Below are 15,710 nucleotides of genomic sequence, written 5' to 3'. Positions count from 1 at the left end.
CCACACACACACACACACACACACACACACACACACACACACACACAGAGCCCCCCCACACACACACACACACACACACACACACACACACACACACACACACACACAGAGCCCCCCCACACACACACACACACACACATACACAGAGCCCCCCCCCACACACACACACACACACACAGAGCCCCCCCACACACACACACACACACACACACAGAGCCCCCCCCACACACACACACACACACACACACACACACACACACAGAGCCCCCCCCCACACACACACACACACACACACAGAGCCCCCCCCACACACACACACACACACACACACACACACACACACACACACACACAGAGCCCCCCCACACACACACACACACACACACACACACACACAGAGCCCCCCCCCACACACACACACACACACACACACACACACACACACACAGAGCCCCCCCCACACACACACACACACACACAGAGCCCCCCCCCCCCACACACACACACACACACACAGAGCCCCCCCCACACACACACACACACACACAGAGCCCCCCCCCCCACACACACACACACACACAGAGTCTCCCCCCCCCACACACACACACACACACACAGAGTCTCCCCCCCCCACACACACACACACACACACAGAGCCCCCCCCACACACACACACACACACACAGAGCCCCCCCCCCCCACACACACACACACACACAGAGCCCCCCCCCCCACACACACACACACACACAGAGTCTCCCCCCCCCCCACACACACACACACACACAGAGCCCCCCCCCACACACACACACACACAGAGTCTCCCCCCCCCACACACACACACACACACACACAGAGTCTCCCCCCCCCCACACACACACACACACACACAGAGCCCCCCCCACACACACACACACACACACACACAGAGCCCCCCCCCCCACACACACACACACACACAGAGTCTCCCCCCCCCCCACACACACACCCACACACCGAGCCCCCCCCCACACACACCCACACACACAGAGCCCCCCCCCCCCCCACACACACACACACACACAGAGTCTCCCCCCCCCACACACACACACACACACACAGAGTCTCCCCCCCCCACACACACACACACACACAGAGCCCCCCCCCACACACACACACACACACACACACACACAGAGCCCCCCCCACACACACACACACACACACACACACACACACACACACACAGAGCCCACAGCCCTCGCCCCCGACAAAGTGAATCTGTCAACCAGAACACATCCTAGGAGAAGCGACACTTTGTTTACTTAACCCCGATCTCATCCTCCCGATTCTTCATGTGACCATCGTTCCAAATGGAATGTTGCTTGTATCCCAGGGGAATGGGAAATAACAGGGATGTTTTGGTACAGGGCATTGGTGAGACCACATCTGGAGCAGTAGTTTTGCTCTCCTTATTTAGGAAAGGAGTTAAATGTGTCAGGAACAGTTCAGAGAAGGTTCGTTCGACTGACCCCTGGGATGGGGTTTATCTTATAGGGAAAGGCTGGACCTGTCCCCATTGCAGTTTAGGATAATGACAGAGGATCTTATCGAACCATATCCGATCCTGGGGAGGGGGTTTGACAGGCTGGAAGATGAGAGGAGAGACTGGAACCAGGGGGCACAGTTTAAAGATAAGGGGTCTCCCAGTCAAGAGCGAGATGAGAATGATTTGTTTCTCGAAGGGTCACGAGTCCGTGGAATTCTCTTCCCCAGACAGCAGTGGAGGCTGGTTCGGTGAACATGTTCCACACTGAGTTAGACAGATTTCTGATGATGAAGAGAGTGGACGGCTATGGGGACGGGCAGGATAGTGGTGTTCAGCCATCATCCTATTGAATGGTAGAGCAGACTCGAGGGGCTGAGTCCTGTGTTTTATGTTGTGCTTTCCCCCAGTAGTGGTCTCTGCACACTGCTCACTGGCAAGATGGCATCACAGTTTGTCTCTCCATCTCTCCCACTTCCGTCACGCTCGCTTTCGCACTCTCTCTCTCTCTCACTCTCTCCCACTCTCACTCTCTCACTCTCTTGCTCACTCTCTCTCTCCCTCCCTCACTGTCTCTCACTCTCCCTCCCTCACTCTCTCACTCTCCCTCACTCTCTCTCTCACACACACACTCACTCTCTCTCTTTCACTCTCTCACTCTCCCTCACTCTCACTCTCTCCCTCACTCTCACTCTCTCACTCTTTCACTCTCTCACTCTCTTGCTCACTCTCTCTCTCCCTCCCTCACTGTCTCTCACTCTCCCTCCCTCACTCTCTCACTCTCCCTCACTCTCTCTCTCACACACACTCTCTCTCTCCCTCCCTCACTCTCTCACTCTCTCTCTCTCTCACACACACTCTCTCTCACTCTTTCACTCTCTCACTGTGCCTGTCTCTCACTCTCTCTCTCTGTGCCTGTCTCTCACTCTCTCTCTCTGTGCCTGTCTCTCTCTCTCTGTGCCTGTCTCTCACTCTCTCTCTCTGTGCCTGTCTCTCACTCTCTCTCTCTCTCTGTGCCTGTCTCTCTCTCTCTGTGCCTGTCTCTCACTCTCTCTCTCTGTGCCTGTCTCTCACTCTCTCTCTCTCTCTCTGTGCCTGTCTCTCTCTCTCTGTGCCTGTCTCTCACTCTCTCTCTCTGTGCCTGTCTCTCACTCTCTCTCTCTCTCTGTGCCTGTCTCTCACTCTCTCTCTCTGTGCCTGTCTCTCACTCTCTCTCTCTGTGCCTGTCTCTCACTCTCTCTCTCTGTGCCTGTCTCTCACTCTCTCTCTCTGTGCCTGTCTCTCACTCTCTCTCTCTCTGTGCCTGTCTCTCTCTCTCTGTGCCTGTCTCTCACTCTCTCTCTCTGTGCCTGTCTCTCACTCTCTCTCTCTCTCTGTGCCTGTCTCTCACTCTCTCTCTCTGTGCCTGTCTCTCACTCTCTCTCTCTCTGTGCCTGTCTCTCTCTCTCTGTGCCTGTCTCTCACTCTCTCTCTCTGTGCCTGTCTCTCACTCTCTCTCTCTCTCTGTGCCTGTCTCTCACTCTCTCTCTCTCTCTGTGCCTGTCTCTCACTCTCTCTCTCTGTGCCTGTCTCTCACTCTCTCTCTCTGTGCCTGTCTCTCACTCTCTCTCTCTGTGCCTGTCTCTCACTCTCTCTCTCTGTGCCTGTCTCTCACTCTCTCTCTCTCTCTGTGCCTGTCTCTCACTCTCTCTCTCTCTCTGTGCCTGTCTCTCACTCTCTCTCTCTGTGCCTGTCTCTCACTCTCTCTCTCTGTGCCTGTCTCTCACTCTCTCTCTCTCTGTGCCTGTCTCTCTCTCTCTGTGCCTGTCTCTCACTCTCTCTCTCTGTGCCTGTCTCTCACTCTCTCTCTCTCTCTGTGCCTGTCTCTCACTCTCTCTCTCTCTCTGTGCCTGTCTCTCACTCTCTCTCTCTGTGCCTGTCTCTCACTCTCTCTCTCTGTGCCTGTCTCTCACTCTCTCTCTCTCTGTGCCTGTCTCTCTCTCTCTGTGCCTGTCTCTCACTCTCTCTCTCTGTGCCTGTCTCTCACTCTCTCTCTCTGTGCCTGTCTCTCACTCTCTCTCTCTGTGCCTGTCTCTCTCTCTCTGTGCCTGTCTCTCTCTCTCTGTGCCTGTCTCTCACTCTCTCTCTCTGTGCCTGTCTCTCACTCTCTCTCTCTCTCTGTGCCTGTCTCTCACTCTCTCTCTCTGTGCCTGTCTCTCACTCTCTCTCTCTGTGCCTGTCTCTCACTCTCTCTCTCTGTGCCTGTCTCTCACTCTCTCTCTCTCTGTGCCTGTCTCTCTCTCTCTGTGCCTGTCTCTCACTCTCTCTCTCTGTGCCTGTCTCTCACTCTCTCTCTCTGTGCCTGTCTCTCACTCTCTCTCTCTCTCTGTGCCTGTCTCTCTCTCTCTGTTCCTTTCTGTCCCTGCGTCTCGCCCCCTCCCTCTGCGTCTCGCTAACCCTGAACCTCCCCCCGTGCCCCCTTTTCCCCCTCCTCCCCCTGCTCTCCTACCCTTTCCTGAGTTGTGCTACACTCTGTCTCCCGTCTCCAGCCTTAATTATTGTGAAAATGCCTCATGAACCCCCGTTAACTGAAGATTCTGCCAGATTCCTCCTTTCTTCAGCTGATTTAACCCCTCCTATGTCAGAGGCTATCCTGCAGACTGTCCATCCCCCACTGTCCTCGGTTTGGACACGTGCTTAATGTTGCTGTTAGGCTGGACTGGATACACAGACATGATTGTGATAGCTGCTGGCTGGAGGAGTGCTGTACAGGAGTTGGACCGCTCTCAGACACCCTCTATTACTCTCTTCATAACATGAACCGAAACAGTGTGTTCAGGCAGTGCGACTGTGTGAGGCATCACAGCTGAACCTCACCGCTCCCCCACCCCGTTGGAATTCCACATTTAAAAATCTAATCCAGCTGCTTCTCCCTCTCCCTCTCTCTCTCCCCCTTCCCCTCCCCATGGCACTGAATGTGATTAGAGAGCAGAGACAGGAGCTCAGGGCACAGTGTATTGTCAACAGAGACTGAGGGTGGCCAAATGGATCATCTTCAATTACCAAGGGATTGATAGGATAGACTTCAAGATGAATGTGGAAAACTAGTGTGCCATCTATACAGTCACTAATAAATCCGACGGGGAACTCAGGAGAAACGTCTTCCCCCAGAGAGTGGGGAGAATGTGGGACTCGCTCCCACAGCGAGTGGTCGAGGTGAATAGTATCGACCCATTTAAGGGGGAAGCTGGATAAACACATGAGGGAGAAAGGGATAGAAGGATATGGAGATGGGGGGAGGTGGAGAGGGGGGGGGGAGGAGGCTCGTGTGGGGCAGAAACACCAGCAGATGGGCCAAATGGCCTGATTCTGAAAATATATAATTTGAATTATAATGTGGCTTCTTTCCCCCCGCCCCAGATCCAATCTCAGTGGGGAGAAGGATGAGAATAAAGATGCCAAACCTCGGTCGCTACGTTTCACGTGGAGCATGAAGACAACGAGCTCCATGGAGCCGAACGAGATGATGAAAGAGATTGGCAAGGTGCTGGATGCCAATAACTGTGAGCATGAGGGGCGTGAGCGCTACATGCTGTTCTGTATGCACGGGGACCCCACCAAGGACAACCTGGTGCAATGGGAGATGGAGGTGTGCAAACTGCCCCGGCTCTCACTGAATGGGGTCCGCTTCAAGCGGATATCCGGTACCTCCATAGCATTTAAGAACATTGCGTCCAAAATTGCCAATGAACTGAAGCTGTAAGGAGGGCGGAGCGAGCCCAGACAGGGTTGTTGGAGGCACCGCCTTTAATCCAGACCGATGTGAGAGGACTCGAGCAGACGTTTTCTGGGCTGGACTCTTTCACTTTCTGATTTATTTTTGCGTTAGTGTTTTTAAGTTGATGTTTTAGTTGATTTTTTTTATCTGACTGATCATGTATTGCACACATTCTCGACATATTGTCACTGTGGGATGGCAGATTGTCAATGCCCATGGCCCCTTCCTCCTCTCTCTCTCCCCCCACCCCCCAGCGACCCCTCCCCACCTCCCCCCACCCCCCAGCGACCCCTCCCACCCCCCAGCAACCCCCCCCACCCCCCAGCAACCCCCCCCACCTCCCCCCACCCCCCAGCGACCCCTCCCACCTCCCCCCACCCCCCAGCGACCCCTCCCCACCTCCCCCCACCCCCCAGCGACCCCTCCCACCTCCCCCCACCCCCCAGCGACCCCTCCCACCTCCCCAGCAACCCCTCCCACCTCCCCCCACCCCCCAGAGACCCCCCCCACCCCCCAGCGACCCCCCCCACCTCCCCCCACCCCCCAGCAACCCCCCCCACCTCCCCAGCAACCCCTCCCACCTCCCCCCACCCCCCAGCGACCCCTCCCACCTCCCCAGCAACCCCTCCCACCTCCCCCCACCCCCCAGCAACCCCCCCCACCTCCCCAGCAACCCCTCCCACCTCCCCCCCACCCCCCAGCAACCCCCCCCACCTCCCCACCCCCCAGCAACCCCTCCCACCTCCCCCCACCCCCCAGCAACCCCTCCCACCTCCCCCCACCCCCCAGCGACCCCTCCCACCTCCCCAGCAACCCCCCCCACCTCCCCACCTCCCCAGCAACCCCTCCCACCTCCCCCCACCCCCCAGCGACCCCTCCCACCTCCCCAGCAACCCCCCCCACCTCCCCACCTCCCCAGCAACCCCCCCCACCTCCCCACCTCCCCAGCGACCCCTCCCCACCTCCCCCCACCCCCCAGCAACCCCCCCCACCTCCCCAGCAACCCCTCCCACCTCCCCCCACCCCCCAGCGACCCCTCCCACCTCCCCAGCAACCCCTCCCACCTCCCCCCACCCCCCAGCAACCCCCCCCACCTCCCCAGCAACCCCTCCCACCTCCCCCCCACCCCCCAGCAACCCCCCCCACCTCCCCACCCCCCAGCAACCCCTCCCACCTCCCCCCACCCCCCAGCAACCCCTCCCACCTCCCCCCACCCCCCAGCGACCCCTCCCACCTCCCCAGCAACCCCCCCCACCTCCCCACCTCCCCAGCAACCCCTCCCACCTCCCCCCACCCCCCAGCGACCCCTCCCACCTCCCCAGCAACCCCCCCCACCTCCCCACCTCCCCAGCAACCCCTCCCACCTCCCCCCACCCCCCAGCGACCCCTCCCACCTCCCCCCACCCCCCAGCAACCCCTCCCACCTCCCCCCACCCCCCAGCAACCCCCCCCACCTCCCCAGCAACCCCCCCCACCTCCCCACCTCCCCAGCAACCCCTCCCACCTCCCCAGCAACCCCCCAGCGACCCCCCCCACCTCCCCCCACCCCCCAGCAACCCCTCCCACCTCCCCCCACCCCCCAGCGACCCCTCCCACCTCCCCCCACCCCCCACCTCTCTCCCTGTATGAACAAGGTGAGTTGAAGCAGAGGCCATTACCCTGGGATGTGTCTCAGTGCATTACACTAACTTTACTGTAGCTAATCTCTCCTGATTGATGTAAATGAGACCTGGTTTCTTATTTTCTTCCTGCTTGGCCTGAGAAACGAGTTTAAAGTCTTGAGCAGCACTTTTAGCCTCAGCAGAAGTTGCCTAAATGTAGCATCTGATTCATCTCTGAGTTGAAAAGAAATCCCCCAGGTCCCTCCCATTCCCTGTTTCAGCCCCTCCCTGATCCCCCTCCCTGATCCCCCTCCCTGATCCCCCTCCCCTACACCCCTCCCTGATCCCCCTCCCCTACACCCCTCCCTGATCCCCCTCCCTGATCCCCCTCCCTGATCCCCCTCCCTGATCCCCCTCCCCTACACCCCTCCCTGATCCCCCTCCCTGATCCCCCTCCCTGATCCCCCTCCCTGATCCCCCTCCCTGATCCCCCTCCCCTACACCCCTCCCTGATCCCCCTCCCCTGATCCCCCTCCCTGATCCCCCTCCCCTACACCCCTCCCTGATCCCCCTCCCTGATCCCCCTCCCCTACACCCCTCCCTGATCCCCCTCCCCTACACCCCTCCCTGATCCCCCTCCCTGATCCCCCTCCCTGATCCCCCTCCCTGATCCCCCTCCCTGATCCCCCTCCCTGATCCCCCTCCCCTACACCCCTCCCTGATCCCCCTCCCTGATCCCCCTCCCTGATCCCCCTCCCCTACACCCCTCCCTGATCCCCTCCCTGATCCCCCTCCCTGATCCCCCTCCCTGATCCCCCTCCCCTACACCCCTCCCTGATCCCCCTCCCCTGATCCCCCTCCCCTACACCCCTCCCTGATCCCCCTCCCCTGATCCCCCTCCCTGATCCCCCTCCCTGATCCCCCTCCCCTACACCCCTCCCTGATCCCCCTCCCCTACACCCCTCCCTGATCCCCCTCCCCTACACCCCTCCCTGATCCCCCTCCCTGATCCCCCTCCCTGATCCCCCTCCCCTACACCCCTCCCTGATCCCCCTCCCCTACACCCCTCCCTGATCCCCCTCCCTGATCCCCCTCCCTGATCCCCCTCCCTGATCCCCCTCCCTGATCCCCCTCCCTGATCCCCCTCCCCTACACCCCTCCCTGATCCCCCTCCCTGATCCCCCTCCCTGATCCCCCTCCCTGATCCCCCTCCCCTACACCCCTCCCTGATCCCCCTCCCCTACACCCCTCCCTGATCCCCCTCCCCTACACCCCTCCCTGATCCCCCTCCCTGATCCCCCTCCCCTGATCCCCCTCCCTGATCCCCCTCCCTGATCCCCCTCCCCTACACCCCTCCCTGATCCCCCTCCCTGATCCCCCTCCCTGATCCCCCTCCCTGATCCCCCTCCCTGATCCCCCTCCCCTACACCCCTCCCTGATCCCCCTCCCTGATCCCCCTCCCTGATCCCCCTCCCCTGATCCCCCTCCCCTACACCCCTCCCTGATCCCCCTCCCCTACACCCCTCCCTGATCCCCCTCCCTGATCCCCCTCCCTGATCCCCCTCCCCTGATCCCCCTCCCTGATCCCCCTCCCTGATCCCCCTCCCCTGATCCCCCTCCCTGATCCCCCTCCCTGATCCCCCTCCCCTACACCCCTCCCTGATCCCCCTCCCCTACACCCCTCCCTGATCCCCCTCCCTGATCCCCCTCCCTGATCCCCCTCCCTGATCCCCCTCCCCTGATCCCCCTCCCCTACACCCCTCCCTGATCCCCCTCCCTGATCCCCCTCCCTGATCCCCCTCCCCTACACCCCTCCCTGATCCCCCTCCCCTACACCCCTCCCTGATCCCCCTCCCCTACACCCCTCCCTGATCCCCCTCCCCTACACCCCTCCCTGATCCCCCTCCCTGATCCCCCTCCCCTGATCCCCCTCCCTGATCCCCCTCCCTGATCCCCCTCCCCTACACCCCTCCCCTACACCCCTCCCTGATCCCCCTCCCCTGATCCCCCTCCCTGATCCCCCTCCCCTGATCCCCCTCCCCTACACCCCTCCCTGATCCCCCTCCCTGATCCCCCTCCCTGATCCCCCTCCCCTGATCCCCCTCCCTGATCCCCCTCCCTGATCCCCCTCCCCTACACCCCTCCCCTACACCCCTCCCTGATCCCCCTCCCCTGATCCCCCTCCCTGATCCCCCTCCCTGATCCCCCTCCCTGATCCCCCTCCCTGATCCCCCTCCCCTACACCCCTCCCTGATCCCCCTCCCCTGATCCCCCTCCCCTACACCCCTCCCTGATCCCCCTCCCTGATCCCCCTCCCTGATCCCCCTCCCTGATCCCCCTCCCTGATCCCCCTCCCTGATCCCCCTCCCTGATCCCCCTCCCTGATCCCCCTCCCTGATCCCCCTCCCCTACACCCCTCCCTGATCCCCCTCCCTGATCCCCCTCCCTGATCCCCCTCCCCTACACCCCTCCCTGATCCCCCTCCCCTGATCCCCCTCCCCTACACCCCTCCCTGATCCCCCTCCCTGATCCCCCTCCCTGATCCCCCTCCCCTACACCCCTCCCTGATCCCCCTCCCTGATCCCCCTCCCTGATCCCCCTCCCTGATCCCCCTCCCTGATCCCCCTCCCCTACACCCCTCCCTGATCCCCCTCCCTGATCCCCCTCCCCTACACCCCTCCCTGATCCCCCTCCCTGATCCCCCTCCCTGATCCCCCTCCCTGATCCCCCTCCCTGATCCCCCTCCCTGATCCCCCTCCCTGATCCCCCTCCCCTACACCCCTCCCTGATCCCCCTCCCTGATCCCCCTCCCCTACACCCCTCCCTGATCCCCCTCCCTGATCCCCCTCCCTGATCCCCCTCCCCTACACCCCTCCCTGATCCCCCTCCCTGATCCCCCTCCCCTGATCCCCCTCCCCTACACCCCTCCCTGATCCCCCTCCCTGATCCCCCTCCCTGATCCCCCTCCCTGATCCCCCTCCCTGATCCCCCTCCCCTACACCCCTCCCTGATCCCCCTCCCTGATCCCCCTCCCTGATCCCCCTCCCTGATCCCCCTCCCCTACACCCCTCCCTGATCCCCCTCCCTGATCCCCCTCCCTGATCCCCCTCCCTGATCCCCCTCCCCTACACCCCTCCCTGATCCCCCTCCCTGATCCCCCTCCCTGATCCCCCTCCCTGATCCCCCTCCCCTACACCCCTCCCTGATCCCCCTCCCTGATCCCCCTCCCTGATCCCCCTCCCTGATCCCCCTCCCTGATCCCCCTCCCCTACACCCCCCTGGCCCCCCCCTCCTGCTTCCTCTTGCCTCCCCCTTGCAGTCACCATGTGGTGGAGAGCAGAGCCGTGTGTAGGGTTTGATCCCAGGCTCCCTGCTTCGCTAATCCATGTGCTGAGGAAATAAGCCAGGGCCCTCACATAGCGACTGGATCCAGCCTCATCCTCTGGCAGAGGCACTGATAGTGGGGAAGGGATGTAGTGGCTGATGGCTCTGCGGCCACAACCCATGAGCCGCTGGCCCTTTCAGGAGTGCATGACTCCCGCTGCTCTTCATTTCTCCTCCCTTCCTGGGCTCCCCTTTCAACTCCCCCCTCCACCCCACCCCCAGCATCTCCTGTTTCCCTCCTGAGCTGCTGCTGCTCTCGAATGTCCCCCTCAGGCTTACCCCCGGCTTCCCTGCCCCGCTTCTGCCTCTCCCCCCTGCTTCTCGAGTCCTGTTACACTACACACCAACACTATCTGCTCGTGCGCCGGGAGCCGCTGTTTAAAACTGGACTGTGTCCCTGTCAGTCATGGGGCTGGAGAACTGCAATATCTTCCCAACACAATAATCATGACTCTTTCAAAACCGTGCTTTCCACTTCATCCTGGAACTCCAGTTTAGATTTATTTTGTGAATAATCCCTCTTAATAGTTTGTACACCCCAGTCTAGGCCAATTTTCCGACCTACAGCAGCACTGATAAGGTTGAGATGGGGGAATTGGCTTTAGCAGTCTTGCTGTGGGAGTTTCTGAAAGGGGTTTTTTAATTGTAAATGAACTAATGCAGCTTTTTTCCTGTCTTTTGTTTCTGTCTTTTTTTAATTAATTAAACAGATGATTCACAGAAACTATTGGGAAACATTCTTTCTCCAGCAGAACGTGGGAGCTCCCAGAATTTTCACCATGGCACCGTCTTCCTCACCAGAGTAAATTAACCCTGTGTTGGGCTGCCAAGGCAGGGATTTCTTCCAGGCTCCTGACTAACGTGCTGATTAAATGAAGTGTTTGTCCGTGGTTACTGCGATTAATTCCTGCCATCACCCACCCCCACATGAAAAGATTCTATTCATTTCTCTCCGGTTCCTTTGCTCCTCCCTGTGTTGTCCCTGCTTCCTGGATCTTCCTGAACTCGGATGGTGTCCAGTGACAAGATCCAGCAGTTCCACCAGGTACCTAGGGTAGCTCCTCACCCCTAACAGCTCCAGTCAGAAGCCCTAGTGTCAGTGAACCCAACCCCTTGTGCCAAATGACACCAGGAGCTGCCATTGGAAATGTTCCCCCAGCCCTGTCCTCCTGCTGGGGATGGGAGGGGCAGAATGAGCGTTGGGCTGTTTGGACCCACTGCTGTCTGACGATTTGGTCAGTATCATAGAGAGTGATGGGAGAGGGCAGGCACCGGGGTGGGTGTTGGGGGGGTGGGTGGAAGAGAGAGGGGGTCAGGGCACATACTGGGGAAGGTGCGGGGGGGAATACAGAGACAATTATCACAGATCGTGTTGGAGAAATCCCCCCAGAAGTTGGTGCTATCTCCTGGTATGCCTTGTAGAATGGTAGAATGAAGCTGAGTTGCTGGTGAGCACTCTGGTTCATGATGTCAGGACAGCCACGTTTGAGTGTGGGCAGAGAGATGCCTCCTTCCAGTGTATGGGCACCTGATCAGGAGTTTCAGCCTCTGCTGATCAAAGTTGGGTAGAGATGAGGGTTGGGAATGAGTGGGTGAGAGAGTTAGGGGTTGGGAACAAGTAATGGTGGATGGACCCAGGATCTGGTTTAAAGCAATCTCTCTCCCCCCCCCCCGCCCCTCCATCCCCTTTTCTAGCCCCTGTTTAGATCAGTCCCAGCGATAGAAAATAAATCAATTAAAGAGCACAAAAAGAAAAGGGCCAGCCCCCATATTTGAGCAGTGGGCCAAAAATCAACCCCTCAGGAGCCAGGGAAGGTGCTTCTCTTTGTACTTTCATCACCAGTGCCCAAACTCAATGAAGACATGGAGGCAATCATCTGAGCAATCACTCTGTCACTCCAACTAACATAACTATCTCAACCAACAGTTGAGGCAACATTTTAATTGGCAGGTTAATTTTTATTTAGGTGTTTGTTTCAGTTTTAGGAGATTATACATATTTACTTTTATACCTTAATGGGCAGAGTTCCAGTTTGATACTGGACTTCCCAGGATGTCAGTGAATGCAGAGGAACACCCCGTACCTGACTGGTCCTGGCCTGGGTTCTGGGTGAGCTGGTGTAAGTAAGTCTGGCCCCGCGTGGTTTGTGTTGTGTTCGACACATTCATGGCCCCCAATCTGCATCATCATCTGGGGCCAGGCTTCAAACACAGCTAGGTGGGAGGGGTTGGGTTCGATGGGTCTGTTCTTCCAGGACCTCGTTCCCAAGTCCAGTGCAGACAGAGAGGACGAAAGCCTTGGGGATTGGAGGCCACATTTATCAACCAGTTGGTCTTCAGCTGCTGTACACACACTCGGTCCCCATGTGGTGCTTGGTTGAGTAGTGATGAGATGTGGTTTAATGTGTGAGAAGACACGTGGTTTGTAAACACTTTCACCTCCTGGCCTGAGAACCAGCAGAAGGAGGTGTGATTCCTTCAGTCCACCTCTCCTTACAGGCAGACATCTTGCCCCATATTCATGTAGCTCCTCTTCCTTCAGTTTCAGCGAAATCAATTTTTGTTTTTGTTTTAATTCAACTTGGGACTCGGCATACACTGTAACATAGAGAAAGCTGATTGTTTAGTTTTTCAGTTGTCAAATTGTATTCACTGATGTAAAAAGGGCTTTCTTGATTTTCATTGTACCGTCAGACAATTGAGGCTTCTAGTCCCTGTTCAGATTTGCAATCGTCTGGCCTTGAACCACTCTTTCCATTTTATCAATTTTTTTTAATCAAACTCGGTGACTTGACTGATCTGAGAATGTGATGGGACTTGATTATTTCTTAATGGTGCCTGTACATAATAGTCCTCTGTGCAGGTTGAGTACCAGTTTATTGGTTATCTGCTGATCATCTGCTTAGTTAAAGACATGTGTATGATAGATCACCTGTACAGGATACATGGATATGACATATGCCATCTTCCCACTGCTGTAAATGACCAAAAACACAGCCCCATTAGTCTGGTTCTAATTTATGTCTCTGTAGAAAGATGTCTGGTTCTGTGTATCGGAATGCATTATTTGCAGCAATTTCTCATCTGTAAAGTTTTGTTCCCAGCCACCCCCCACCACCATCTTTTCTTCAGTACTGGATTATTAAATGACTCCCTCGAGTTTTCCTTAAATTTATACAAATTTAGCTGCAAGGATTTTTTAAAGCCCCAGCTGTTGTCTTGAGGTACCTCAACAACCCCCCCACCCCCCCCCCCCCACCTCAATAAACAGAGGCAATGGGAGGACCAGGTTTTATCCTCTGCTGTCACTCTGTCTCCATGGTCAGAGCTCCTGCTCCCTGCTCAGTCTCTTTTGATGCTCACCATCCTGTAATATATTAATCTCTTCGACCCCCGCCTCCTTTTCTTATGTTGCATTAGTGTTTCTGGAGATTGGCAATTGATGTGCCCCTGGCTATTGAAAGCTTGGTAAATCACCCTTTCACATCGACAGAGATGATTGTAGTGCTTTCAGGCTGTTTGTCAAAATAATCTAAGTAAAAGCAGGGGTGGGTAGTCAACTCCAACTATTCCCCCCCCACCACCTTTAATTTTTGTTGTATAGTTTGCTGCTGTTACTTAAGAAATATATTAAACACAGTCCTTCTCCAGACGTTCCTACAGTATTAAAGCTCGGTCTCTCTGGTGTCAAGGCAGCAGCTTTGAGGGTTGCCTTTAGATTGTGGACAGCTGCAACTCACTTCTGGCCAGTGGTAGAGCGGCTTTGTCAGGTGATGGTCATTTAGTCAGAGGCTGGAGTAAGGGACCTCAGGCACCACCAACCAAAATACAGCGTCTGCATTCCCCCTTCTCATCCCCCCCAGATAGCACAGGGACCTGGTGCTTAACAACAGTCATAAACGATTTGTCAATATTAGCAACACATTGTGATTTTCATCCAAAGCTCATAGTTCCCGCTTTGTATTTTTTCTGTTCTTAAAACATGAGATTCAAGGTGCTGCCTTACCCTGTCCCATTTACACTCCTATCCAATCCTGCTGCAGAGAGGGCTGAGTCCGCCTTTAGATTTCATTGTTTGTGATGCTGCGGCACTAGAACCACTTTGAATTTTAACAATTTCCAACCTCATAGATTTTCTTGTGTGTATGTGGGGTGGGGGTGGAATTTATTTAATTTTTTTAAATCATGAGTTTTGGGACGCATTTTACGCATGACCCGAACTGGGAAATTGGTTTGTGTAGCTGTTTTTGTATTAATTTCTTTGAACGATTGATGCCCTTTAATTTGAGAATTGTTTAATTGAAACCTGGCACCAGAGGGAGGAAAATAATGTTGTATTAAATATGGACTGGGAAAAGTTCACATTTATGATTATAATAAAGATTCCCCTTCTATAGTTTAACATAACATTGGTCTGACTGTTGTCATTGCTCATGTTAGATGGAGGGGGTTTGTTTAGAAGTTTCGCTCTCAGTTGAAGTCTTCCATTCATTAGGGGGCCTACAAATTGCTCGAACGTCATCTACACAGACCGGCCCAGGCTGTCTCAATGAGTGATGTTTCTAATTTACAAATGGACACTAACTGTAGAATAGTCTGCAAAGGCCACAAAGGACCAAATGGCTCCTGCTCCAACGTTACCACCACAAGGGGCTGTGTCGTGATCAGTAGGGAGATCGCTTCCCTTTACCAACTAAGGGTGCTGATGGTAGTGGTAGTTACCCCAGTGCCACCTAGCAGAGTTCTGGATAATGTCCAGCATTTCTGCTGGTATGTTGGTGGTTGTCTTAGCTTCATGGATGCCCAACTTAAAAGCATCAACAGCTGAAGCTGGTGTATAAACAGTTGAATTAGAAAAGCTTTATCTACCTCACTTGCTCTGCCAGTTCAATCAAATGTGGTTCCACATCCTTTCAAGGACAGTTCAGGTCAGTCTTGGCATCATTCTCAGAACCACAGCCCAGGTCAATGACAAAACTCTCGACAGAAGCAGCAAAATACTCACACTTGGTGTTCTGAACTAAGACTGTTTGGCAGAGCATTAAACCAAAATTCACATTGCAAATAAATATAAATACACATTTTGAAATGTAACATACATGGTCATCCCTAAGTGCCTTACCATTTGAAGTGTGTGAAATATGGATTGGGTCCATGTTTGAGCGAGGAGATTGTACCTAGTGGCTGTGGAAGGAGATTAAATGGTTGGGTAGGTGACAGTGTACATGGAATCAGGAAAATTGACACACTTTGAGTAGAACTGTAGGGTCCATCTGTGAGGTACAAAGAGCAGGACTGACTGCTGTGGTTATAGCATTACAACAGCAACTATACTTCAACAATAATACTTCATTGGCTGTATAGGATGTCCTGAAGTGGTGAAAGTTGTGCAAGAAATACGACAGGGAGTGCAAGTACTGTGGGGTTGTTTGTGACAGCTCAG

General features: G+C 56.2%; 1 protein-coding gene across 11 annotated transcripts in view; it reads left to right on the top strand.

The window, feature by feature from the left end:
* The window catches only part of mark2b (MAP/microtubule affinity-regulating kinase 2b), a 370,292-nt gene that overhangs the window by 346,599 nt on the left and 7,983 nt on the right, over positions 1-15,710 (top strand). For 5 of the 11 annotated variants that reach the window (XM_041182007.1, XM_041182006.1, XM_041182003.1 and 2 more), the window contains one exon: positions 4,925-5,537. In XM_041182007.1, coding sequence (XP_041037941.1) covers positions 4,925-5,267 — 343 coding nt within the window. In that variant the 3' untranslated portion in view covers positions 5,268-5,537. Of the gene's footprint in view, positions 1-4,924; positions 5,538-10,977; positions 11,541-15,710 lie in introns of those variants that run through there. The other 6 variants (XM_041181998.1, XM_041181996.1, XM_041181997.1 and 3 more) reach the window with 3 other exon arrangements.

Source organism: Carcharodon carcharias (assembly GCF_017639515.1).
Source record: "Carcharodon carcharias isolate sCarCar2 chromosome 37 unlocalized genomic scaffold, sCarCar2.pri SUPER_37_unloc_2, whole genome shotgun sequence".
NCBI lineage: Eukaryota > Metazoa > Chordata > Chondrichthyes > Lamniformes > Lamnidae > Carcharodon > Carcharodon carcharias.
The sequence above is the reverse complement of the archived record's forward strand: the minus strand, read 5'-3'. Positions and strand labels throughout refer to the sequence as shown.